The following is a 27,402-nucleotide window of genomic DNA, read 5'->3' on the forward strand; positions in this document are numbered from 1 at the left end:
CTGCAGGGCGTGTTTTGGAATTTCTATTGAACACCAGACGACCTGTCTGAACTCAGACTGAACACTACTGTTTCACTCTGAAGCATAAAGCAGAAGCATTTGTATTCTTAAAGTCCCCGACAATAGAGATAAAGTTAAAACACAAAGTTTTCCGATTGCAAGAATATATAAACACTAATGCAAAGTGACAGCTCCCTCATTTAATTATTGGATGAATTAGTAAATAAAAGTTTGTATATAATAACAAAGTTAAGTTCTAAACTATACTTATCTTAAAATGATTGTAATGTGTTAAGTTGCAGCAATAAAAAACATGAAGTGAGGAAGTTTATTTATCGTTTAGCATATATAGACTAGATTGTCACGCAGTACCTCGTAGTAAACAGGCCTAAATAAATAAACACAGATTAAATAAAGACATAGAGAAAAAATAATGATGTTTCATCTGAGCTAGTTTTGTTCATTCAAAGAAATCACTGACAGATAGATAACACATGCAGATAACCATAAGTATTAAGGTGTTACATAGATTAAATATTTGATTCACAGTTTGGTCAAGTAGCTGCTATATGTAAATAGTAACAACAAACATCTCTGTGCAACACATTGCGTGGCAGCTTGAACCCACTTGGTAAACACTTGTGCAACAACGAGGCTACCTTTTGATTTTTAAACAGCGAGTTCATAATCGTGAGGCCTCATTATAACTACTGCTGTTATTTGATTAATCTCACTCAATATAAATATTCAGAAAGAAAACAAGCTTTTCCAACCCAACATAGTCCCTGTTGAGGTGTTTCTAAACTGTGACCGATAGTGTTATTCGTTTATTATAACTTACTCACGGATGCTTTATTGAGCAATTATAAGGTATCTGTAAAACATGGATCTTTTGACCTCTGACCTTCAGGGAGGAGGATGTAGATGATCTCAATCATATACTGGTCTATTTATTAACAACTTGGAAACAATTTCTGTACATCTACAGAACTGGATCATGAAAGTTTCCTCTTTGACCTCAGCTGATTGGCAGTATAAGTCCAGATGAATCACAAGCTTTTGTTGATGACTTATAAGAAGTAAGAACTTTACCAACATTGATATGATATGTGCTTATCACGCTTGGTCAAGGACTGTAAACAGCTCTACTTTATCAGACAGATGATTCATCACCTGGTAACCTGACTGAGTTGAAAGCTTATAAAGAGAGCTGATAAAAAAGGGCAGATATGATCCGTGTCAACATTTATGTTTGATAATATGACATTTTTTATTTATCAGAAAAAAATAGGGTGTGTTTATTTTCTCAACACAAGTTCTATAAAGTTGGCTGTATTTTTGTTTTGTTTATATAGTAGTTGAAATATCAGGCCTCAATTACATTTCTTTGACATCAGGATTCGATATCGATGTCTTAGGAATTGTTCCCATTTATTCTCACACAGATTTTATATTGTTGATATATATAATGTAGGAAATGTTTTACTGCTAATATTGTTATCAGCCGTGCCCCCAAACATATTCATTTGCATTCGGTGCTTATTGCTGTTCATCTTATTTTTAATTAAGTCGTTTCATTAGAGAGGGTGAAAGTTAACAATGCAATAGGGCTCTCTGTGTTTCTTTATTATGATGATATTTATCCAGCACTTCTTCAATTTCGCCAATACCAGTGACATTCGCCCAAACATCCATACAGAGTTGGCACAGTCGTTGGGAGTATTTGGTGGATCAGTGTCCTGTCCAAATTCAGGGCTGGAGGAACCAGGAATTGAACCCACAACCATCTGGAGAGGACGACCTGCGTTACCTTCTGAGCCTCAGCCGCCCAAAACAACTGTGACCAAACAGCTGTGACCGCCTGTTGAGTTATAGTTTCTCTGTGGGTTTGGCTCCGCGCGCACACCGTGCGTCCTGGCACGGAGCTGCAGCTCGCTCCGCAGACAGGTGGCTCCTCGTCCTCCGTCTCTTCCGTCTCTGCTGTCACTCAGACCACTCCCTCTCTCAGTGAGAACGGAAGAGCCGCGGTCTAGTCTTTACTTGTCCTCCGCTGACATCAGACCTTGTTGTTTTTACTCTAATCTCAGGACTATGCGCTCTGCACAGAATGGCGGATCCCAACGCGCTTGACGAACTCCAGTCGGAGCTGACCTGCCCGGTGTGTTTGGAGCTGTTCCGGGACCCGGTGATCCTCGACTGCGGACACCACTTCTGCCAGGTGTGCATCATCCAGTGCTGGGAGGCCAAGGCGGACGATCAGTCGAGCTGTCCCAAGTGCAGAAAGTCGTGCTCGCGCAAGCTGCGGCCCAACTCGCTCCTGTGCAACGTCGTGGACAGTGTGCGCAGAGCCAGCGTCATGGACACGGCCGCGGGGATCCCCGGGTGGGACCAGGAGGGCGCCCTGGAGGAGCCGGAGGAGCGGGAGCCCGGGTCCAGCATGAGCAGCGTGGCCTCCTCCATCGGGCACTGGCCGCGGCTGGGCATGGATATGTGCGAGGAGCATGAGGAGAAGCTGAAGCTGTACTGCGAGGACGACCAGCTCCCCATCTGCCTGGTGTGCGGCATGTCCCGGGACCACAAGACCCACAATGTCATCCCCATTACTGAGGCCTTCGAAAACTACAAGGTAGGCCTCTGTCTTAGGGACACGTTTCACTCAGTTCCTCTTGTCACACTTTAAATCCAAGGTGTCTCACACAGGAAATGCCACCTTCAGAGAATGTGAACCACTATAACCTTACACCAGACCACTTTCTCAGATGAAGTGATGGCTGCACATGTTAGAAAGCAGTGATTGGTCATTCATGTGACTTTCTTGTCCTTGTTCCAAATGTTGCTCATGTTTGTCAAATCAGAAAAGCAGTCTCCTCTTGACTTGATGTAATATTTGCATCTATTAAAAACCACCAGTGCTTTGGTGTAAGCGGATGCCACTTTCACTGAGCGTGATGTATGACATGGAAGTTGTGTTTTAGAGCAGACTGCCTGTTTTCCAGTGCAGCCTTGCAGCATTTTTCTGTTTTTGAGGAATTCAGCGGGTCAGTGTGAACTCTGAAGACTTCCCCACACTGTGAGACCTGCAGCTGTCCATCACCACACACTGTGTGAGGCCTCTCTGTCTCTTTGACATGTTTCACAGGGCGGTGAAGTCCCAGTCAGCCGGGGTCAGAATCATATGAGTCCCATTAAAGATGATGTTGTTGTTGTTGTTGTTCAGAGCGCCACAGATCAAATTAACTCCTCGTTTAAGTATAATCTAGTTTACTGAGTTCACTTTTAAACCCGGTTTCACATGTGATTGTCTATTTCTTCTGCTCACCACAGGATAAACTGTCTGTGGCTCTGGAGAGTGTCCAGCTACAGACAGAGGAGGCCACGCTCTTCCAACAACAGACCAATGAAAAGATCCTCATCATAAAGGTACCAACAAGTGTGTGTGTACGTGTATGTCTGTGCGTGTGTGTTATTCTCTCAGAAAGAAAGAATGAAAGAGAGATTATATCTTGAACATAATCCATAAAACTGATTAATACATACATACATACATACAGTATATTCATGCATGTACATGTGTGTGTTTGTCTGTGTTCTCATTTTTGTAACCTCTTTAGGACCTTTTCTAGTGTAAACACTGACCCTGTCACAACCAGGTGTCCCCATGGGGACCAAAGTTTGTGGTACACTTTACAGCTGGTTTCAAAGGCTGTGTGTATGTGTGTTATTACCTTATAAAGACAGAAAGAAAGAAAATATCTTCAGTACAATCTAAGCTATAAATACCTCTGTGTGTGTGTGTGTGTGTTTGTGTGTGTGCGTGTGTGGGTGTGTGTTGTGATACAACCAGTATAGCTAGGCAATGTTCACCTGCTTTTCTCCACCTCTACCAGTGAATGACTGGTGATGACTCTGAGTTATGACCTCTGGTGACACAACAGGTTGTTACTCAGCGACTCCTGCGTCAGACGTGGAGATTCTCAGGTTTTGCAAATGCTTGAGGTCTGCTTCTGAAATGTAGCGGGTGGTTCTTAGAAATCTCAAACGTCCTTTGAGCTTTTTCACGTTCACATTTTTGACAGGGGAGGTCACACAAGAATACACATGCATACACACACTCAAAAGAGTAGATGTTACACACCCTCACAGAGAGAGATAACAGCCCATAGAAATTAGGCCTGGTAGCACTTCAGCCTTTACTCAATGTGTGTGTCTGTGTGTGTATGTGTGTGTGTGTGTGTGTGTGTGTGCCTGTTAAACAGCGATATGAGCCCAAAGTGGAATGTTTCAGCTCTAGCAAATAACTACACGTCTGTACACGTCCTCTTTCTCTCAGTGTGTATGTTTTCCTGTCTGACAGCTTGACCCAGTTAATTTGCCCACTCACACATTTTCACTTCTCTGCGTCTCTGCCGGTATACGACAGGATGTGGGTGAGCGAGGTTCAGAGGAAGTTTGTCAATTTGTCTTTTCCTGCAACTTCTCACCCTGCTTGTGTGTGTATGTTACGTGATGGTGACATGTGCGAGTTCAGTTAGTTTGCCACATCCAGAGGAATGCCATTTGCTCTATATAATACCTATTCAGTGGCATGATTCATCCGAGAGAAACAGCCACTGTAAAATACTTAATACTGTGACTCAGTCAGTGTAACATGCTGAAAGATTTCCCCCTGTGTGATTTGAAACACACCTTTAAATTTTTTTTATTTTTTTTATGGTTTTAGCAATTGTAGTGGAAGAACAATGTCTAATTAAAAGTACCACATAAAGATCTATGCTTGAGTAAAATATGTAATTACTTGCTTTTAAATATATACTTTCAAAAGTAAATACATTGTCAAGTCTATTCCCTTATGTAGCACTACTAAAATATTAACTGTTCCCATTGTACTGTATATTGTTGTTTAATTCAATAATAGCAGAGCCTCTGTCATATTAATAAGAATGCTGCTAACACACTCCATGAGCGTGGTACAAGGTACAGATATTTACGGATAAGTGGAGTAAAAGTGAAAAGTACAAAAAAAAGTAGAAGAAATAAACAAAAGTAATATAATAAAAGAAATGAGGTACAGATGATTAAAACTATTAAAACATGTAAACAAATACATGTCCTTTTTTATTCTTGAAAGGTTTATTGACTTTTTACACAAATTGTCATTAAAAAGGACACTTCACAGAAATAAGAAACAATGTAATTCACAGTTCAATTTTTACGACAAACAAAAAAGAGCATTTCCTGAAAAGCACTTAGTTTTTGTTGACCGCCGTCCTCCCTGTGTGCCAGGAGTGCGCGTCAGATCTGGAGGACCTGGTCTCTGCGGAGTTTGGCCGCCTCAGGGAGTTTCTCCTGGAGGAGGAGGAGCACATAAAGGAGAAGCTGCAGAAGCAGAAAGAGGAGAAGCTCAGCCAGTTGGAGGAGGCGCTCACGCAAGCGACGGAGCAAATCAGCGAGCTGGAGAGCACGGCCGATCAGCTTCGTGTCAAACTGACGGAGGAGGAGAGCCCAGAGCAGCTCAAGGTAAGAGGAGGAGGAGACGAATGAATGGAGCATTGTCAAGAAACAGAGGGGGGGGGGGGGGAAATACCAAAGACTAATATATAGTTATAGTGTCAGAGATCTTATCTGCATATTTCTGCTCTTTTTCAGGGAATCAAAGATTTCATTGGAGGGTGAGTATCATCATAACAAGATCATTTAATCTCTGTGTTATCTCTGGTTGGTTCTCTTCATGACAGTCACAGGGTCATGGTTTCAAGTCTCATTGAAACCAGATGATTGTGGTTTAGGGATTCATCTCAGGCTTTTTTATGTTTAAAGCAAATTTATAAACTGGATTAATGAATGAAGACCACCCTCAATATGCCGTACATTTATAATAATGGACCAGTGGCATCTAGTGGTGAGGTTGCAGACTGCAACTAACCTGTCCCCCCTACCCCTCCCCTTCCAAGCGTGTGGGAGAACCTCAGAGACCCTGAAACATAACAACACAAGAGGCCCTTTGGGCTCCTACTGTAGGAACATGGTGATGCAACAACAAAGTGGTCTCTGTTGAAGAGGACACATCTATGTAGATATGAAGGACACCAAATGCTGAATGGTCTGTATTTAAACAAGACTTTTCTAGTTCTGATGACCACTTGCTCTACAATAGAGTTTTTGCCATTCACTCATTTACACAATCATTCATACAGTGCATCTATGGCCATGACACTTGAGCATACAGAATGAGGAAGAGGGGGATCGAACCACCGTCGACTCGCTCAGTCCCCTGAGCCACAGCTGCCCCCAAAACAACCTTTCTTAATTTTTAGGTGATGAAAACACGAACTGATGAACAACTTATGAAATCGTGATTATGATTATTATAGTAAATTTCATCATTGATCCCCCGCAACTGTTCACATGGGTCTGTTTAAAAAACCACAGTGTTTACACCGTCTATCATTTTGGGACTTTAATTAGATTGTATATATTTTGCACTTGCTTGACAGCTGTGAAACAACTACAGACAAATATAAAATCCCATTTGTTTCTTGTGTGTATTGATTGTATGTGATTATGATGGATGATCTTCAGTGTGTCCTTTCTTCTGGTTGTCATGGTTGCTGGCTTTTTCTTTTGACTGTCTCTCAGGGCTGAGAGTTTGTTTGAGCGCCCTCCAGAGGTGGGTGTGGATCTGCAGTCAGGAGAGTTTCTGGGTCCTCTGCAGTACAGGACCTGGAGGAAGATGAGCTCCATTTTTCGGCCAGGTAGACACACACACACACACACACACACACACACACACACACACACAAACAGAGGTAGAAATGAAAAACAGAACGATCAAAGTTGATGCAACAATTATTCCTTCGTGTTGGTCGAGCTGCGAAAACACTGGGTCATTCTGCACAATAGCATCTTTTGTTTCACCTCAGAGTCGAGTGAACACACATGACTTTCCAACCACGCCTAGTTTGTTATGGAAGCTTTTTGACAAACATGCACTCAGATGTAATTTTCTCAGACGTGAAAGCGACTCCAGTGCCACAGAAACAGCTGCACCGTTGTTTTAACAGGATTTGTGTGTGTGTGTGTGTGTGTGTGTTTAGGTTTTTGATCTTTTTTGAATTTTTTATATTTTATTAATTAAACATAATATTTTAAATGTTATTTTTATGTTTCACGGCAACTCAGGGGGAAAAGAGTGAACTCTTTCATTTAATTAATTTGCTTACATGTAGAAGGTCAATGTATCGTCTTTCAATTAAGAGCGTAAATTACCTAATAACACTTGAGGTGTTGTTGATGCAGTAACACGAGACAGAAGTACCGGATTAAATGAATCTCTGGATTAACATCACAGTTTTCTATGTAGACGTACTATTTAATTTATATTTGATCTGTATCCATGTACCTGACGCTGGTATCGAGCTCCTCTTACTGCAATCGAGCAGGTTGGCTTTCAATATCTTGTTGAAGGTCACTGTCGGAAGAGTCCTTCTCAGGTCATCCTCCACAATCAAATCTCTGTAGCTTCATTTTCTCCATTTCTCTACTGTCGCCCTCTCAGCAGTCGCAGCGGTGACCCTCAACCCGGACACAGCCTACCCCTGCTTGTGGGTTTCCTCGTGTTGCACCAAAGTCCAGGTGGGCAAGATCCAGCCCAACCTGCCCAACAACCCGGAGCGCTTCACCCGCTACAACATCGTCCTGGGCTCCGAAGCCTTCTCCACTGGCAGACACTACTGGGAGGTGGAGGTGGGGCCCAAGACTGCGTGGGGCCTCGGTGTGGCCACCGCCTCGGTCAACAGGAAGGAGGAGATCAGCCTCTGCCCCGACGACGGGTTCTGGACCCTCGTGCTGAGGGACAACGGTGACGGCACCAGTGAGTACGAAGCGTGCACCGACTCAGAGGACAGCTTGTTGTACCCCTCCAAACCCCCCAGGAGGGTGGGGGTCTATCTGGACTACGGTCGAGGTGAAGTGGCGTTTTACGACGCGGAAGACATGAGCCACCTCTTCACCTTCTATGATGCCAAATTCAGCGAGCCGGTTTTTCCATATTTTAACCCCTGGCCGATTATCAACGGATACAATTGGGAGCCTCTCACTATAGTAACGCCTCACTGGAAATAACACTCTTTTCTATCATAGGACCCAACAGACTCAGAATGACAATGCAAAAAGAGATACAGCAGCAGATGAAGTCAGATGGACTTTCACACATCTGCCTTGTTATAAAGATTCAGCTGAACGAATGATGTTGTGATGATTAACATGCAGGTGATTGTGTTACTATGATTAAGATGGAACTAGTTAAAGATGAGACAAATGAGGACATGGCTGGAAATATTCATCAGTTTCTTATTCTCGACAAGTTCCGATGAAATGATGACAAAGCAACAATGAATTTATTCAACATGGAAACAAAACCTGATGTAGCTCATTCCCCTGTTCCTTAGACCTATTTATAACCTCACCCTTGAGAGTGAGCCACACTACTGCTCTGGGTCTCGCTAGCACACACACACACACACACACACACATACGCACACACACACACACACACACACACACGCATACACACACATACACACTCACACACACACACACGTTGTTTTATTTTCAGAAAATCCCCCTCACACTCTGCTGCTGCCATAAATACTCACTAAAGCACCAAATGTGTATTAATCCACAGATGAAAATAGTCCTAAACAAGGAACTTGTTTACAATAAGAAACTATTTCCACTTATTATTTTTCCTTTAATGTTTTTTGTTGGTCCTGAATTTGGAAAATATGTGACATGTGTTTTCATTTTAACAATCTAATCAAAGATTTTCCTGATAGAGTTTTGGCAGAAAGCCTTTTTCATTGTATATTAATGAATTTTGCTAAAATATCTTACTGCATGTTTTTTCAAATAACATAACAACATCATATCTTATTGCTCTTTTTATATATCTTGTGTTATACTTGTTATTACGTGTACACCTAAAGCAATGTTGTGTATCGCAGATTTATACAAATTCTGACTTTACATCCTTTCCATTGACACCTCTGACCTCTTAGCCAGTCACACGTGTCCAACACTACACCTCTAACGTGTCATTTACAGATACGTTTTTTACCTAAGGGTTTAATAAAGTGATTAAATGTCCTGCTGAAGTTGTTTTTAGTACAGTTGATTCCACCAGAGGGCGCCCCTAACTAACTGTAACTGCCGCTCAGTGGTCGCTAGAATGTACAACTCAGAGCTGCTCTCATGAACCATGCAGAGGATAAACTCAGCCTGACCTAAGCTTTTATGAGAGGAGAAAAATTCTGAAGTAGTTATACAGGATTATTTTTCAACCGAATTACACACACTCATAAATATCCCTCCTCCCTCCTCTTAATGTGCCTGATTTATTTTCCTCACGATCCATGAATAATTCCTTTGGAAACCAGTGAGCAACCTCTAATGGGTTCTTCCTCGACACATAACACATCGTGCCAACAAGTGTCATGTGTAATCTTGTTTACAAACAAATGGACAGGGCTGAGGACGACCTCCTTGTGCTTTGTACAACATACAACAATCCTTGTATCCTCAATTCAGATGAGGAAAAACCTCCAAAGCTGTAGAGCACTGATACATTTAACAAAAATAGAAGATAAGATGATCAACTGAAACTTAAGGTAAAACTCAGACACACTAATCGCACACATGGAAAAGAGAGAGAGACCAGGAGTGGCTGAATCTCCTGCAGGACAAACAGGCCTCCAGATCTAAGAGATGTTATTTTGTTAACCTCTGGTGTGTAATGTGTGTGCAGGTACGGAATTTGACTGACATGATAGTAACATCAAAAACACAAAAATCAAACAGCCTGCTGCGATCATAACTATTCAGATGCAAGGCGATTCCCCATATTTTATATTTTTTACAACATAATACAACACAAGTCACACGTCAGAACCACAGATTTAAAGAAAAACGTAGTTTCACACAAAACCTGAACATCTCGGGACATCGTGCTCGTCAGTTGTAATTACCTGCTTCTTCTAATCAGCTGATTATCTGTGGCTCCACTCAGGGTGTTGAGTTTGGTGTTTACCCGTCATTGGATACATCACATCGGCTGCTGTTCCTCCTTCACTGTGCAGTTAAGCTTCAGGTTAATGAGTGCCCCTTGTGCCAGTCGAGCAGAATCGGTGACTTCTATTACGAACAAATAAGTAATGAGAATCGCTCTGACCTAAATAAGTGTATCTGTTATCAGTGAAGCTTAATCTGTGAGTCATCTGCCCATAAATTAACCAGTTTAATTAACGAATCGGTCCAGGCCTTCTCTCCTCTAACCGTCCTGATCGGTAATTAGATATTATTGCGGCTTGATCAACCTGCGGTAACTCAAGCCCTTACTTCTACATTACTGCGGAGCGGCTGCTCCTTCTGTCACTCGGACCCGTCCATGATCGGTTTCAGGGAGTGTCAATGTGTTGATGTATTTTTTTCCATCCCTCATCGCTCATTCCTCTTTTTCATCCTCTTCATCCTCCATCTCTCCTCCCTCAGATGACTGAGCTGCTCCCAGAATAGTCCAAACACTATTTTTAACCCGGCTTTGCTTTTTGGTTCCGGAAACGGATCTCTTTTCTGCCTCCGCTAAAGGATCTGTCTCTCCCCTCTGATCAATAGTCGATGAGGAGAGGGGGCTGAAGACAGAGATGGAGAGGCAGTTGAAAGATGGCGTTGAAAAGGACGATGGAGACCTCATCGGGAGCTGGAGGGAGGTCAAGCCATACGTCATCCCCAACGGTGGAGAACAGTCTCCATCAGGGTTTCATGGTTTGATGTGAAACAACAGGCGAGAAAGTAGAAGCGGCCGAGTTTGAGGGATATTTCAGGAACGAGCAGAACAGAGGAAGAGGTGAAATGTCTCTTCAGCTCAAAACATCTTCTTCTTCCACCGGAGGTAGAGACAAATTGGTGAGAGATGTTCTACATAGAAAAGTGAGATGTTAGTTGTTTTTACATAAAAGCCACAAAGCTATAAGGGCTGTTTTAGAGACATGAAATTCACATTAACATGTTCACTTGCTTGCATGGACATTGGTATCTAAAAATAGAGCTCAGTGGCGACACCTGTGTGTGCTCAGTCATGCTTCCTGCATGAGATTACGCAAGCAGGACAACACAGAGGTGATGTGCAGCTACACAAAATAGTCTTTCATCATGACACATGTCGCTGCTGAGTCCCTCTCTCTCTCTCTCTCCCTCTCCCTCTCTTTGTGTCACTAAACAAATACCTGACCCGGCCACCTCTGACAAAAATCCAATTTGTGTTACAACAAAAGGCTCCAGATATGACAAGGGATTTACAGTGAGAGCGATGAGGGTGGAAAAGAGGCAACAGTGACGAAGGTGGAAAAGAAGAGACACGACAGAAAAACAGTTTGACTCAAAAGTGCCTTGCGTAAAGGATGAAACATACACCGGCGCCAGAAAAGGTAGTTAAAACCTGTGATGGAGGGAAGGAGGTTGAAAAGGGAGGGAAGAGAGGGGGCGAGGTCGACGTGTTATAGGTAGATAATGCAAGTGAGGTAAAGTTCAGGGGGTATTGAGTGTCACGTAAAGGACCAGGCGATATGCCACCGGGGCCAGAGGGGCAGGAATTTAATCCCAGAGCCAAGACATCAGCTAATGTTAAAAACCTTCCTCACCTGCGCCACAGCAGAGAGACATACAGTATAGACAGATGCATCACTGAGGAAAACGGAACCAGGACTGAGAGCAGCGAGCAACAGACAGGAGGACATAGGAGCTGTTCTCTTGAAGAATTATTATTATTATTTGTTTTTCATTTATTCTTTTCCACTTTTTAAATCTGGAACAAAGGAGAGACTGCCGCTGCACTGTGCATCCTTTAAAGTCCCTTTTCAGAGAATTTGACCGATCCATGTCGGGACATTTTAGTGCATAAAGCAAAAACAACAAAGGTAGCTTCTGCAGAAGAGTGAGGAGAGGAGCAGGGACGAGGGAAGAGAGAGTGTGTGAGGGTGAGGGAGGGGGAGGGAGAGCGAGGGAAAGAGAGAGTCTGCCTGCGCCTGTGACACCGAGATGTTCATGATCAGAAGAGACTCGTCCGCCACAGGAGGCGGTCCTGCAGGGATGAGCGCCCCACAAGAGAGGAGCGCAAAACAGGTGAGTGTGTGAGTGTTTCTCTGGCAATATGTATTATATTGTTGTGCATTTGTGTGTGTTTGTGTGTGCAAAGTATTCATGTGTGTTATTTTACCTGTCAAGCTGTCGTGTTAATATACATATTTTAGGTTTTGTGCAGGAGTTAAGGTTGTGAGAAGAATGAAATTATTGCAAATGCCCCTTTATGACTAAGGAAGTCTATTTAAGTCTTGATAAAAAAAAACAAAAAAACATGCATTTAGATATCAGAACCTCGTCCATTAAAAGGCTCCCGGGCTTTGGGCATTTTTATCGAGAAGGTCATTTAGATAAACAGTTAATGAGATTTTTAAGGGTCACAGTGAATTCTCAAGTAGACACAGAAGGTTTTCATACCAAGACGTCTGAACCACTCAACACTTCATTTTGCATCTTTGTGCACATATGTACAAAAACGGTGTGTCCATTAGTTGTGATGTTATAAGATGAGATGACATAACATAAGATAAGATGTTATAAGATAACATGTAATAAAGGTAAGAAAGAAAATATGAGATGAGTTGAAAGTAAAAAAAAAACACATCAGTAAACAACATGAGATATAAATTGTGTTAAATGAGTTAAACGTGAGCGAGTTCATGGTGCAGCCCAAGAATTGGTGTGTGTGGTCGACTCGGAGCGGAGCTGACCAGGACGGATCATGACGTGTGCGAGACTGAACACACTCTACCCCTCTGACCCCCCTCAGGTGCAGGCCGCCATCAAGAAGAAGATGCAGAAGCAGAGGAATCGGACCAACGAGCAGGGAGGAGGAGGCGGCGGAGGAGATCAGGCTGCCCCTCCTCAGCCTGCCCGCCATCAGAGATCCAATCGGGTCCTTCAGTTCGCCAAGACGGCAGAGGATGGGGAGTCTCTGGAGGAGAGGCTGGAGGAGATGATGGAGGGTCGACAGAGGGGCGCGCGGGAGAAAGAGGAGGTGGTGGAGCCCGTCGACCTGCTGCCCATGGTGGACTCTGTGTTTGGACAGGTAGGAGCCACCTGCTGCAGAGAGAGGGAGTCATGGGTTCATCTGTGGGCATTTCTGGATAGTGCATGTGAGTGTGTGTGTGTATGTGTGTGTGTGTGTGTGTTTGTGTGTCTGTGCTGCATCAAGTTCTCCAGCTGATTGAATGTCTCGCCACAGCTGAAACCCTAGACCTCCCGTTCAGACTGAGCACCTGGCTGTGCTGCAGCTCCCCCCGACGTGTGTCATCTGACACGTCACATTGTCATTATAGCTAAACACACATTTATCATTCTGCCTTGACCCCCCCCCCCCCCCCCCCCCTCCTACCGGTAATGGCGGGAGCTGCACCCCTTCAGGGATAAAGCTACAAGGACGGAGATGGCGTGTGTTTGAGCGGATTTTAAGCTCCTTTACTTTGGGAAACATTAAGTGTAATCCGTAACTGATATGGCCTTGGTCGGCCAGCACCCTATCTGTGCAGCCAGTGTATCAGCTCGGTATCGAGTGTCATCCCATAATTCACATGTTAAGCAGGGACACGCGACACGGCATGGTAAGGCCACACTGTTACAGCATCTGTCACCCTCGGGGGGGGCAGACATGTGGTGTGACAAAGTGGTGTGTGTGTGTTTGTGTTTGTGTGTCTGAAAATGAAATCAAAAGAGATTACACAGAAGTGAAAACCTCAAACAATCACATGCTCACCCACCCACCCCCACACACACACATACACACACACACACACACACACACACACACACAAACACACACTCACAGACTCCCATCCACCTGATCACGTCAGCAAACTCTGGGGGGTAATGCTGATGATGGTCATGATGATGATGATGATGATGACGATGAGCCCAGTTAGAAACAGGGAATCAATGTAAAGAGAAAATAAACGTGATGTCAGCTGTGATGTAAGTGATCCAAAATAAGAGTGAGTGAGTGGGAGAGAGGAGTCGAGGCGGAAGAGGAGATTAGTCTTGTTTCACTCGAGGGTCTTTCAGGATCTGTTGTTGTGTGAAGCTTGTGTGTAACACACGAGTCATCGACTGTGAACATGTGGCATAAGCACAAACCCTCGGCCTCCTCACCGAACGAGTGAAAACTGAGACAGACGGGCTTAAAGACTTTCATGAAAAAAATAAAAAAATAAACATTATTTCAAAACTCTTGATGTCATTGATTTATAATTATATTTAGTATAGATTAAAGTAATATATATTATTAATAATATATAGAATAGGCAAATCATGTACATGTTTCTAATAACATAAACCTCTGAAAGTGGCCAATATGAAACTTTAACTTGAATCTTTAAACTTGAATCTTTAAACTTTACATTGTGGGTGTGTTGTATGGGAGCAGATTTCACTTTGTTAAATATCCACTAAAAATCATCTGCTCTGCGCACGCTCTTCACGCTCAGTTAAATGAACTGATGGTGATTCATTCGAAAGAGCCTCCAATAAAATCCCATTACTATTATTTCTAAATGTTTCATTTCCTTCCTTCTCTCCTTCCTTCATTCCACGCTCCATCTATCTGACCTGTTCTAATCTTTCTCTGAATGACAGCTCTTGTTACTGGACACTCCTAAAGTACATGTGACACCAGATCCGCACACGCACATACACATACACACACACACACACACACACACATACACACACACACACACACACACACACACACACAAGCACAATCACTGTCATTCAATGCTGATACTTGGAGACAATCAAAACCGAAACCCAGTAACGTAAGCCCTAGTGTGTGTCTGTGAGTGTGTGTGTCTGTGTGCATAGACACACATCACGACCGAATCACGCAGGTAATGAATCAGGCTTAATGGTATCAGTTGTGTCATGAGTTATTCATGTAGTGCTGGTGTCAGTTTTGTTGAAAACCTGAAGTTGCTGATGTGGAGCTCATCTGGTTGTTTTGTATGAAGCTGATAATATTTCACTATACATCTGGAACACAAACACAATCTAGTTCATTTCTACTAAACAGCTTTTAACTTAAAGTTTACATGTTAGTTTTGTGGCCCATTTCAGAAGGATCTAAATCAGGGGTGTCAAAACTAAGGCCCGCGGGCCAACTGTGGCCTGCCATCCATTTTTAATTGGCCCGCATCAAAAAAAAAAGAAAAAAAAAATCTTCTATTTGATCCATATTCGTTCTTCTAATCTTCCGTGGTTTCTGCTGGTATTATGGCGCATGAAACTGGAAATATGACTCAGGAAAGGATGTAGTTAGCAGGCCAATCACAGCCTTGGGGGCTGTGTGAGGCCTGCGTAGCTTTGCTGTGAAGGGGGGGGGGGGGGGGGGGCGGCGTGAGTGGCCCAGACCTTCATATTTTTTTCTGCATTTAGCCCTCGGGATAAAAGTTTGGGCACCCCTGATCTAAATTCTTATTTATTAGTGAGGTTTAATTAAAGTTGCTTTGGCAGTGGACTACGAACATGAACGGTAGAATACAAGAAACACATCTATGTATAATCCGGTACAACGCTACTGCTTAACCCCAGCTCCTCTGCCCTTGGGCATGATACTGAGCCCCAAATTGCCCTGAAAGTTTGTGCTGATTAAGTGTGAATGGTGGGCGACAGGGAAGGCAGCGCATATAGAAGCGATGGGTGAATGGGAGAACGGGACCGGTACTTTGACTGGTCGATGAAAGAAGAATGGTGCTTCTATAAATACAAACACATATGTTCACTGACGTAATCCTCTCATCATATTTCAGATGTGATATTAAAATTCATTCAAGAGTCTTTATTCAGTTGTGAACGTTTTCTGGAAGAGTTCCAAAGAGCTTCGGTGTAAACAACAGCAAATAAATTAAAAAGAAATCATATAAAAGTACATTGTTTTGACATTATTTTCAAGTTTATTTAATTAAACTATCCTGTGGAGCAGAAAACTGACAAAGTAGGTAGTGGGTGTCAGAAAACTGAATATGGCAGTAATCTGGGAGTAATATTCATCTTAATATTTAGCTTGAGGATTAGATGGTTTAAAAGAGATTGAGCTCATACTGCGATACAGCGAGATCACTCACAATTAAGAGTTTCTCCTCTCAAACAGCCGGTTTCTACTTAAAAACTTTTTCCCGGTAGCATTTCATTTACAGTGGTTGCTCTTAAGCTGCACGCCAGGCACTGAAGGCTCAATCCGTGCAGAAGTACTGCTAAATATAGAGGTTGAATCAGTCCGAGGTCCTCACTGCAGCAGCTGTCGCACAAAACCCCAGTTAGTAGAGCTGTCCTGAAGTGGCCTCTGGTGGTGACTGCTGCACATTACAAGAGACTGACTAGTTCTGAAAGGAAAGCCACTTTTTATCTTTGTTCTGTGACATTGGGAGTCCTCCTTTTACTTTTCTGATTCAACCTTTTCTCAGGTCTGTGTCGTCGTAATTTTGATCATCTTTGTCACCCTTCTTTTAGTTCTGTTGCATCTCTTAAAGTATGTAGACATTTTAAGGTCTGGTTAAGGGTTAGTAAAGTCTCTTTGAAATCAATATAAGTTAATGTAATGTCCTCTGAAGAATGGATATGTGTGTGTGTGTGTGACCTAAGAGTGAGAGCCTAGGTCATGCATCAACTCAAAAGCTGAAACGTCACTTTGGTGTCTTCAACTTGTTTCTGCTGCCCCAAGAGGCCAAACGAATAAGTCCCTGCAGGTCGATGCTGCAACTGTGATTGTGTCAATGTTTCCCCGGGGAGTTTAAAAAAAACAATTGCATTACTTCAATCACTTGTCTGAGGTGAGGAACAATATGTTTTATATAGAAAATCAAAATTCACTTGAAGTCAAACATTTATTCACAAAACATTACAACTCACAGGATTAGATAGATAGATAGATGACACAGTAAACCAGTATCCATCATCTACACCACTTGTCCTTTGAGGGTCATGGGGGAGCTGCAGCCAATCCCCTCCCAGAAATTATGATTTCTAGTGTCCGTGTATCTCTACTGTACATCATATTTAGACCGTCATATCCAACAGTACTTACACAAGTGTGTGCCAGTTGGACATTGGATACACACAAGCTGTACTCTCCATATGGGTGTACTCTAGGAAGCAAAATAACCAATCTGCTTTTGGAGGGATTTGTTGACAGATGCTTTGTCCAAGCTCAGCCGATCACTTATCACTGCACTCCTAACCCCGGCGTGTGATTTTAATGGTCACCCTTTTTTTTGTATTTATTCATCTATCCAGCGAGGACTTAGAACACCTCGGACTCCTGCTGAGCGTGACCCCAGACGACTCTGACACCAGGGACAGAGACTCTGACTGATCGTCTTGCGTAACGTCTCTTTCTGTGATGAGTCCGTTCTTTTCATTAATTTGAGGTTTTAAAAGAATCTGAATGGGGAAAACATTTTGTGGGAAACAAACGCAAACATTGTTTATCTGAGAAACCAAGGAATCTGGACTCAACGACTTCATTCTACTTTGACCACCACTAACTTCACACTAAACTTAGGATGAAATGTCTATCCCCTCAAGTTGGTGTGAAACATTGTGAGGACAATTCTCTCATTGTGAGGAATTACACAAGTTCTTTCTGATAAGAGGCAGTGATCACAATGAACATTTTATTGACAACTTAACAATATAGTCTGGAACTGAAAGGGGGAATCAAATAGGCAAAATTATTATTTGCTGCAAACAGAATCCATTTAAATTTTACTACGTTACTCTAAAATCCTCGTAAGAAATCTCTTAAAACTATAAAAAAAACAAAGTAAGGAATGGAAGATGTGAGCTGAGGCCACATGTGGAGAGGCAGCCTAACCAGAGGAGTGCCCAGATGTGCCACCAGTTACCCACCTCTGGTGCCTCACAGCAGCAAAGGTCAACCCAACGCTCTTCTCACATGCGTTACGTGGGGACCTCACCCGGAGAGCCTAGCCTCCCAGCTAGGTAAATATAGAAATTAGGAATATAACCATAATCTACACATCTGCATAAAAACACACAACCACCTCCAGTACTGGCATGTGTCTCACACAGACAGGACAACAGGTCACCTGCAGGTTTGAGGCAGTGAATCGAGTGTGCAAGCCACAGTAAAGGAGCCTGGCCGGGTAGAGAGTCACATCCTTCATATACCTGTATAACCAGCCACCAGCAGAGAGACAGACAGAGGCTTTCAGGTGCCTTATACAGCCCGGCTGATTAGAAGAGGCTGGGGGTGCGCTCAGCACTGACGCACACTATGTTCTCCCACAGTGAGGATTCTTCCCCACCACAAATAAACAATACATGTGATGCAGGTAGTTGGTGGCACTAAGTTGAATATAGAGCAACATTTAGCAGATTTCTATCTGTGTCCCACTGTTTGTGTCTTCTGTTCTGAAAGGAGGTGACTTCTCTGGCGGCCAACACAGTGACACAATTGCAGGCCACAGCACACTCTCTGCTCCTTTTTGATTCTTCTCTTCCACCCACCCATTATATCCCTTTCCTGCTCTTCTTTTTTATCACCCTATCTTCCTCTTTAATCTAAGAATGGCAGGGATTAATCCCTGTGTGTTGATGTCCTCTTAACTCTCGCTCCCTAAAACTCTTTGCACTTTAGATGAAGTAATTTGAGCCCTGCTGCAACATGTGAGTGATAGAGAGGAGGAGAGGCTAGAGAGAGAGAGGGGGGGGGGGGGGGCTTTAGGGGGAGGAGAGAGAGGGTGGGGATTATAAGTGTTGGTCAGTGTGAGGGGAGAGGAGACAGTGATGCTGCAGCAGTGAAGAGACGCAGACTGACCTGGTCTCAGTGGAGCTTCTTCAGGTGGTTCCGTCTCATGCTGCTTTCGTTTGTCCTGACGTTGGATCATCTGAGTGGAGTCCCTCAGGATCTCTGGTGCGTGGATTAGAGCTGGTCTTCCTCTCTGTGGCGGCAGATGTGACGAGCAGCATCATGGGAACTCCCAGAAATGTCGATTAAAACTTCTCAGCTTGAGCGGGAGATGGACCTCTGAAGCCAAAAGAGACAAAGCAGATGAAAAAAGAAGGAGGGAGAAATAAAAAGTGACAAATAAGAAGAGTACAAAGTGTGTGATAGAGAGAGAAGGAAGGTTGGTCATGGGCAACTGCACCAATCCATCCATGAAAGATAAAATGAAGAAGGTAAGAACTCTTCTTCTTCTCGTCGGTGTTAGAGGGACTGGAGCGTCATTCTTCTATTGCAGTCGTCTCACTGTAGACAGAGATGGATGATCATTTACATTGAGGGAAATAATCTTGAGGTTTTTTTTGTTAAGTCATCATCACACGTTGTTCAACAGTGTAAACCAAGTCTAAACAGTCTTTAGATGATGTAGTGGCTGAAGCAAATGTTAATCTATGTCTATGGATAAATAATTTATATTTAAAGGATTAATTTGAACATTTTATTTGATTTATAGATTTTTATCAATCAGTCATCGTCATACATTTAAAAATAAGTATACACGATATAGACTCAATGTCTATAAACAAACAGTCTTTACTCTACTGAAAACGCTCATGCAGAAAGAAATGCTTGTATATATCTGCTCATATTCTTATTAAATCAAGATACGGTCAAGAAATATACCCTATATATTATATAAAATGTAATAATTAACTGTGCTTGACTAAAAAACACAACTCTGAGCATGGAAGTTAATTCTTGACCTTTGAAACTGTTTATTTCGAAAAATTACCCAATCTCACTGGTCACCTTGCTTTAATCTAATACTTGTTTTATAAGATAAGTTAAGATATTATTATTATTATTAAAATTATTATTATTGATCTTATATATTTGTGTGCAAACGTAGGTGTTAGAATAGTTTGTTTTGAACTTTCTCGTATACACCGTCTCCTTCGTAGTTGCACTAAAGTTCACCCGCTCAGGAGTCTGTAATGAAGGACGCCCTGTGTGTAGCTGTGATAGTGTCATGACACTTGGCAGAATGAACTCAGTGATGTCGCTGTTGTGAGACCTGCAATAGGACGGACAAAGAAGGAGAACGCTGAGATCAAGATGGTTTTTCGCAGCGAGGATAATATCTGATGTGAGTGGATTGCCTTGAAATAATAAGCAGCTTATGTAACGCAGGCTTACGGCAAAATTCGATCTAATGTGTGCACGGCGGGGAAAACAGAGGGTCTTAACCCTGTTCCTTAAAAGATAGGATTGTTTTTCTTCCTATGTGTAAAGACAACAGTCCCAGAGGCAGCGTGTGTCTGTCAGTGAGAGTGGTTAACAACCTGGTCTGTCTCTGAAGGGGGTAATGGAGGGGTCCCAGCAGGACAAAGTGGGGGCAGTGGGCCAGCAGGGTCTGCAGCCAGAGGGAGAGGAGGAGGTGGATCAGGACGTGGAGGATAAGCCATTCAAGGATCCTTTCGGTGCTCTGGTGAAGAACTGCAACCTGCTGCACAACATTGTGGGCCCGGCCTGCATCTTCCTCAAACAGGGCTTTTCTCAGATGCTCGTATGTAAAAGAAAAAACACAAAGTGTGCACACTGTGAAACTCACACAACCCCAGTGCAACTTTTCTTTCCCCGGTCATTTCGATTCATTTTTCCTCCCCACGTCGTGGTTGAGCCTCCCTAAACTGTGTCATCCCTCCCTCAGGGTTAGAAGACCAAACCTCTTGTCACCCGACACACATGCCCAAAGAGGTCGATCGATCAGTTCCATGGAAAACTATTGACTGGCTTTGTGGAGTCGTGCTCTTAAAATGTGTTGCACAAGGTGATTCGGAGGACAGGGCTGGATTTACAACCCATTAGGCAGAAAAGGCCCCTGAAGCCTCTTGGTTCCCTGCTTGACAGTCAGTGTGCTGTAGTTGCACTATGTAATATGTCAAAAGCATAGACTGCCTATAAAGATGTATACAGAGTCTCACAGATCCCCAAAAGTGATCGCCCCCCCGATGGCTTGTCATAAGTCATATATCCCGCCTTCTTCATGTTAGAAGATAGGACATCATTTATGTTATGGTATAAATGTATGCATTTTCATAAAGATGGTTTCCATGTATCTCCCACATATGGAGGAGTCTTTCTGAGGAGGCTACGGGTTCGGTTCTGACCCGCCCCTTTTCAGCGCGCCTTAAACACAGCATCCATATCCGGGAGATTTTGGCTTCATTTTTGTACAAGAAGAAGAAGTGGAGATGCATTGTCCATCTTATAGATTGATAGATAATAAGGACTAGATACTTTTACCGCAAAGGACAACAGAGATAAAACATGAATTGTCCTCAGTATACAGTATACACATATAATGGTTAGTGGGAAAAATATGCTTTTTTCCATTTACCCCCCTCCTGGTGAAAGTAACATACAATAATAAATAAACAATAATATACTTCTGTAGTTTACATTTCCTAAACATCCAAGATAATAACATTACATAATCAATGCAATGCCTTAAGCACATTATAGGATGTCCTCTTAGAATTCACTTTGACCTCGAGGTGTTTTTAGTTTTTTCATTTGAAAAAAAGATTATTTTCATCAGAGCAGCCACAGTAAATGAAATGATCTCAGAGGATTTGTCCCATATATGTTCTATATTCTGTAAAGCTTTTATCTTAATTTTCAACTTCCATTGTGTGAGTGTGTATGGGCCGGCTTTGTGCAGAGCTCGAGTGCCATGTGTTACTGTGGAGATACAGTCAATTTGTGTCCCCACAGCGGACAAGTGTCCGAGGGTTTCTTTAACTAAACCACCTAGATCTCCTAATCTCTAAATGTTGGTTGCCTGGCAACCACCCTTAAATAATCTGGATCCCACTGGTGATTTACACTACGGAAATGTCCATATATCAAACTGTGTTTCACAATCTAATCCTCATAGATTTAGATTTTAAACAGTTTTTCATTACTGGTTCGCCTGATGCAGCTTAGTGGACACCTTTGATATAGCACTGCACTAAATCACCATCTCGTCTCCTCATCAGGTCAAATGAGAATGATCGTAAAACCCAGACTGGAATAGTAATAAACCATCACTTCTCAAACATTCTCAACTCATGATCCAGACTCTGGTCTGACTCCATGACTTCTGTCACACGTAACTGAAAACATATTTTTAATAATATTTCTCAATCATTATTCATATTTCTTGAATAATGAAAATAAATGATAAGTTAATACTATAATAGTCTGTTTTTCATATTTCCTGGTGTTGTTTTGATCACTTGAGTCTTGTGTTTGTGTTTCATTTCTTCCCGGCTCAATGTGCTCTTGTGTCGTGGTGAATGTGTGTTTAGATGGTTGTGTTGCTCAGTGTTGCTGCAATGATGAGTTTAATCAGTGTTTACTTCTGTGTGCAGAATCAAATATTTCCAGTTTGTGAGTCTTTTACGGTGAGAGGTTAATGTGTGGTTGTTCTCCCTCTGACAGGACCGAGAGCTGAGACCAGAGGAGATTGATGGTGAGATCTTTTATCCACAGCACATCACACTGTGGCTCAATGGGACAAATCCCCTCTGAACATATCACTGTGTGTTTACTATCCAGAGCTGCGTGAGGCGTTTGAGGAGTATGACAAGAACAAAAAGGGCTACATCAGTCACAAGGACCTGGGCGAGTGCATGAGGGCCATGGGATTCATGCCCACAGAGATGGAGCTCATTGAGCTGAGCCAGATGATCAGTGAGTGGAAGAGCAGCCCGACACCTCAACACGACAATAACAACAACAAATCACAAATCACAAGAGAAAAGAGCAGGAACAGAACAAGAACGGCAAGAAGAAGGCAGATCAGAAACAGAACGATAAGAAACAGACAATAAGAGCATAACAGTGGAAGACACGACAGAGCAAGAGCAGAAATAATAGAAGAGAGGAAAACAAAACAGAACAAGAACGATTAAACTCATGGAACTTAAAAAATTAAAAACTACATGCATGATTTTTATAACAGAATTCACTCACCTGTGTTTACTGCTAAAGCACTTCAGTTCAGTTTTAATAATGTTCTTAGTTTTTACTTTGTGTGTGTTTGTGTGCTTGTGTGTCCTGTAGGTGGGGCTAAAGTGGACTTTGAAGACTTTGTGGAGCTGATGGGACCTAAGATGCTGGCAGAGACGGCAGACATGATTGGAGTCAAGGAGCTGCGAGATGCATTCAGAGAGGTCAGGATTCACATTCCGTTAAATACAACTGGCTCTCGGTGCATCGAGGCCTTTGGAGCAACTCCTCTGGTTTTTTTCTGCTACGACAAAACATGTGTTATGAATCTGAGTCGCATGAGAACGTCGAGGAAGCAAGATTGCATACGAGGCTGTCAAGTTTCCCGCTATAGGCAAAATCAAAATAACCTTTTTCAGCTTTAACCGAGATCATTCCAGGAGAAACAACTTAAAGCCCAGAGAGCAAACTGATGCATTTCCCTGGTGTATTTAGTTTGATAATATAAAAACACTAGAATGGAACGCAATTAACTCCACCAGGGCCCTTAAATTCAATCAAGTTTCACACACTCTTTCTCACAACGTTCAAAAAAGTGAACTCGCTCTAAAGCTGAATGGGTTCTTCCTCGGACCCCACCCTTCCACCGCGACTCACAAAAATAGTTCAGTCGGTTTTGTTGTAATCCTGTTTCCTGCTTCTCTTTGTTTCCAGTTCGACTCCAACGGTGACGGCCAGATCAGTTTACTGGAGCTGCGCGAGGCCATGAAGAAGCTGATGGGGGAACAGGTGACCAACCGAGAGATCAACGAGATCCTCCAAGACGTCGACCTCAACGGAGACGGTCTGGTGGACTTTGAGGGTAAGAGGGAAATCTCTTTGCGTGTATGAGACCTCGTTATAAAAGCAACCTTCGTCCTCATCTTCCTCCCTGCTTCTGTGTGTTTTCAGAGTTTGTGCGAATGATGTCCCGCTGACCGGCTCAGCTGCTCACACGTCCGACAGAGAGACCAACATTATGCAACAGCTGGAGGCGAGAACACACACGACGCGTGCACATTCTTCATCTGCTCTTAAGAGTCTTGCATCTAAAACTATATTTTTATATGGAATAAAGTAAAAAATAATTAAAATAAACTCTCCACGTCTGAAGTGCAACACAAACACGAAGCATTATAGCAGCTGTGACACATATCAGGAGCTTCATAGACAACGTTGATGACTTTGTGCTTTTAGATGTATTTTCTACTCATCTGTTTAAGTGTTCAAATCTTGTTTGTAAAAGTGTTAAGATTTTTTCTAATAAAAGAGAAGCACCAACATTTAAGGACTGTGAAGATTATTTCAACAAGGTGATGAGGCTCCATGTATACAGAGTTTATAACAGCAAACATGGAGTCACAAGGCAAGAGAGGAGCTTTGTGGCCTATGGAGCGAAAGCATTGACACTGTAAAGAGTAAACAAAGAGAATAGAGAATAGTTGAGAAGAGTTTAGAATAGTTCACTTGTCATTGGAGAGAAGAACATAGAAAGAGAGGTGTTACTTCTGAAAAACAAGTTTAAAATTGAACACATACACAACCAATAAGTTTGTAATGAATAACTACTGTGAATATATATATATATATGTCTAAATACAAACTGTTATTATGTACACTAGGCCCTGAACTCACACTCTTATATTCTGGCAGATTCCCAGTTTGAGGCCACAAACAGTCAAATCAACCACAGTCTCAAAGAGGTTGCAGTCACAGATTTTCACTGTAACTTGAATTAAATGTTACCTTTAATATCCTGAGAATAATTATATGAAAAGGTTGAAGTCAAGCATGAAATGATATTTGTTGATTGATTATCCTTCCATAGTAATGACTGACTAATGATTACACACACTTTCATTTGCCTGTTTTGCTCATCAACATTTGTATTCAGGTGATTTCATCATGAATAAAAACCAAAGACGAATTGTTTGAAATCAAGATTTTCCTTTTTATTGAAAACTTGGCCAGGATTCTGTACAGCAGAGAGGGTGTGCAATGCAGAAGGGCAAGAAGAGGAGGGGGAAGGGGGGGGGGGGGGCTCAAGGGATTCAGTTCCCCATGGTGCATCGTACCCTGAGCTGAGAATCATGTGTGTGTAAAACAGCACGAGGCGTTGGGTTTCCCTCGTTGGTGTCTCAGAGGACAGTGGAGGGGAACGGGGTGAGGGACTAAAAAAAGGGGGAAAAGGGGGGAAAGTAGAGCTCAGCCCATAGGGGAGAAAGAGAAAAGTAGAGACAGAGAGGAAAGGAGGATGGTTACATGCTCCAGCTGGTCCTTCCACTGAGGTGTTGTCTCTGATATGGGGCAGATCTAGATCCTCACCCTTCCCCTCACTGCGTCAGATCGTACCGAGGTGAAGGCCTCAGACATCTCTCCCCCTTTCCCTCTTCCTCCGCCCCTCTCCCTCACCTCCGCTCTTTCTCTTTCTCTCCTTCCCTGAGCCTCACTTGTTGGCCATGGTGTAGCAGCCCTGTTGGTGCCACTGCATGTCGCGGATACGCCTCACGGACTGGAACTGAGGATGGCGGGCACCGTACTCGTTGAAGTGCCTGAAGTCGCCCTTCTCCAGCAGGTACTGGCTGCCACGGTATCCAGGGAACTGGTATCCCACCCAGCTGGAGGAAAGGAGGAAACATTTAAGAATAAACATTGGGCTCCGGCAAACCACCGTATTTATTCAACAGCACCAGAGACTCACGTTCCACAGCTGACAATGATGCTGCCAACTCTGTCGGTGAAGCCATAGGAGAACAGGCTGGGAACGTCATCGTCCATGATCTCCATCTTGCGGCCCTTGAACTCTCCAACCTCGTGCAGGCAGATCTTGTGCTTCTCGGGGTCCTGGAAGAGAAAAACACTGAGGTGAGGGAAGCGCTTGAAGCAAAAGAGAAACTAAAAACATGAAGGGGTGAATTTTTGCTTTACCATTCTGACGGGCCTGAAGGACAGCAGGTAGTCGTTCTTCTGGCTGTTGCTCCAGGAGTCCCAGCGGGGATACTCTCCCTTCTCCAGGATGTACATCTCACCGCAGAAGTTCATCTGCTCAAAGCCCACGAAGCTGCAGGGGAAAACGACACGTTGTGAGCATTCCGTGCGGAGCCACAGACTCACAAACTTCCTCTTTGAGATACTTACGGTCCACACTCAACGCGCAGGGAGCGCACGCGGTCCATGCCCAGCTCACACACATTCATGCACTCGTTGCTGATCTCGATCATGCGACCTTGGAAGTTCTCCTGGTCGAACACGTACATCTGGGGGAGACAGATGTGCACAGATGAGCCAGTGTGACAAACTGAATGTTGCTTCATGACTGTATCTGAGCCTTCGTGAGAGCCGCTCACCTTGTAGGACATCATTCCCATCTCAGACTTCTTGCTCTGAGCAGCCTTCCCATCAGTCTGGGAAGAAGTCTTGGATTTATCTCCACTGGACATGTTTACTGGGTGGAAAGAAACACAGGAAGGATGAGAGACGGTACAATAATGTGACAAATGGAAATAGAAGGATGCAACAGAAGGGAATGATACACGATGTATTTAAAACTGTGCTAGATAGATCATCTGTATTTCCAGTCCAACCCTCCTGCTCTGTCTCCCCACACACCCCGCAGGTTTACAGTGGATGTGAGTGTGTGTACCTTACCGGTCTGTTGGTTCGATGCCTGTGACGAGACTCACTCAGAGTGTGTGCGGTTCAGAGGGCGCCCGTCCCTTTTATACGCTGGCGCCCACAGGAGAGGGATTATGGGAAGAGAAACAAACCTGCTGAGGTCAGAGAGGGGAGACAAAAGAAACCCCACATCATCAGAGAGGGACGGACAGAGAGGGTGGGCCGGGGAGGACGGTCCTGTGACGAACAGTCCAAGTGGAACTTTGAAAAGTTGTCCAAAATGTTATATTTCAGATTATTTTCCTGTAATCTCACAGGGACTTGATTGTTGCTTTAGTAATGTCGCTTCAAATGATGGGTTTCAGATCAAATGGCGACAGCTAATATCATTTAAAAGGAATGTTTCATGCGACAACTTGTTTCCAGTCACATACAGAGTAACTTCAGGAGTGTTCAACATGCGCCCGGACTTGCTTGTGTTTCTTAAGGACGTTTCAACACTCGACCAAGAGGCTTCTTCAGTTCTAGCTCTGAATGTTCAGGTTTAACCTCTGTGGGTCTTATTTGTTGAGAGTTGTTATTTGATAGATGTCACAGAGAATCATTCATGCCCGGTACACAAATCTGAATAAAGTGTTTCACTACTTAGTTTTGGAGGTTTCTGTGATTCTCACCTGCACTGA

At 43.2% G+C, this 27,402-nt stretch overlaps 3 protein-coding genes across 5 annotated transcripts; 2 read left to right on the plus strand and 1 right to left on the minus strand.

Moving 5' to 3' along the window:
- Positions 1 to 1,972: 1,972 nt before the first annotated feature.
- On the plus strand, positions 1,973 to 9,144 carry LOC133959359 (zinc-binding protein A33-like). The gene is made up of 6 exons (XM_062394505.1): positions 1,973 to 2,626; positions 3,325 to 3,420; positions 5,284 to 5,517; positions 5,647 to 5,669; positions 6,637 to 6,752; positions 7,556 to 9,144. Exons 1-6 carry the CDS (start codon positions 2,108 to 2,110, stop codon positions 8,119 to 8,121), a joined length of 1,554 nt encoding a protein of 517 aa, XP_062250489.1. The 5' UTR covers positions 1,973 to 2,107; the 3' UTR covers positions 8,122 to 9,144.
- A 2,941-nt stretch (positions 9,145 to 12,085) lies between these two features.
- cabp2b (calcium binding protein 2b) lies at positions 12,086 to 24,628 on the plus strand. Of its 3 annotated transcripts, none has more exons than XM_062393850.1 (7): positions 12,086 to 12,174; positions 12,902 to 13,180; positions 22,556 to 22,586; positions 22,673 to 22,807; positions 23,180 to 23,289; positions 23,780 to 23,927; positions 24,017 to 24,628. In XM_062393850.1, exons 1-7 carry the CDS (start codon positions 12,091 to 12,093, stop codon positions 24,040 to 24,042), a joined length of 813 nt encoding a protein of 270 aa, XP_062249834.1. In that variant the 5' UTR covers positions 12,086 to 12,090; the 3' UTR covers positions 24,043 to 24,628. The 3 variants fall into 3 exon arrangements, with proteins under 3 accessions (XP_062249834.1, XP_062249836.1, XP_062249837.1); XM_062393852.1 differs by lacking the exons at positions 12,086 to 12,174; positions 12,902 to 13,180 and adding exons at positions 18,914 to 19,302; positions 20,427 to 20,633; XM_062393853.1 differs by lacking the exons at positions 12,086 to 12,174; positions 12,902 to 13,180 and adding an exon at positions 18,914 to 19,302 and having other exon boundaries at positions 24,017 to 24,625.
- Positions 24,629 to 25,125: 497 nt separating this feature from the next.
- crybb1l1 (crystallin, beta B1, like 1) lies at positions 25,126 to 26,812 on the minus strand. Its single transcript, XM_062393820.1, has 6 exons — positions 26,753 to 26,812; positions 26,452 to 26,549; positions 26,243 to 26,361; positions 26,033 to 26,165; positions 25,806 to 25,948; positions 25,126 to 25,722 (listed from the first exon to the last, which is right to left on the minus strand). The coding sequence occupies exons 2-6, from the start codon at positions 26,542 to 26,544 to the stop codon at positions 25,551 to 25,553; spliced, it is 660 nt and encodes a 219-aa protein (XP_062249804.1). The 5' UTR covers positions 26,545 to 26,549; positions 26,753 to 26,812; the 3' UTR covers positions 25,126 to 25,550.
- Positions 26,813 to 27,402: the final 590 nt, after the last annotated feature.

The sequence above is a fragment of the Platichthys flesus genome, chromosome 8, assembly GCF_949316205.1.
Source record: "Platichthys flesus chromosome 8, fPlaFle2.1, whole genome shotgun sequence".
Lineage (NCBI taxonomy): Eukaryota > Metazoa > Chordata > Actinopteri > Pleuronectiformes > Pleuronectidae > Platichthys > Platichthys flesus.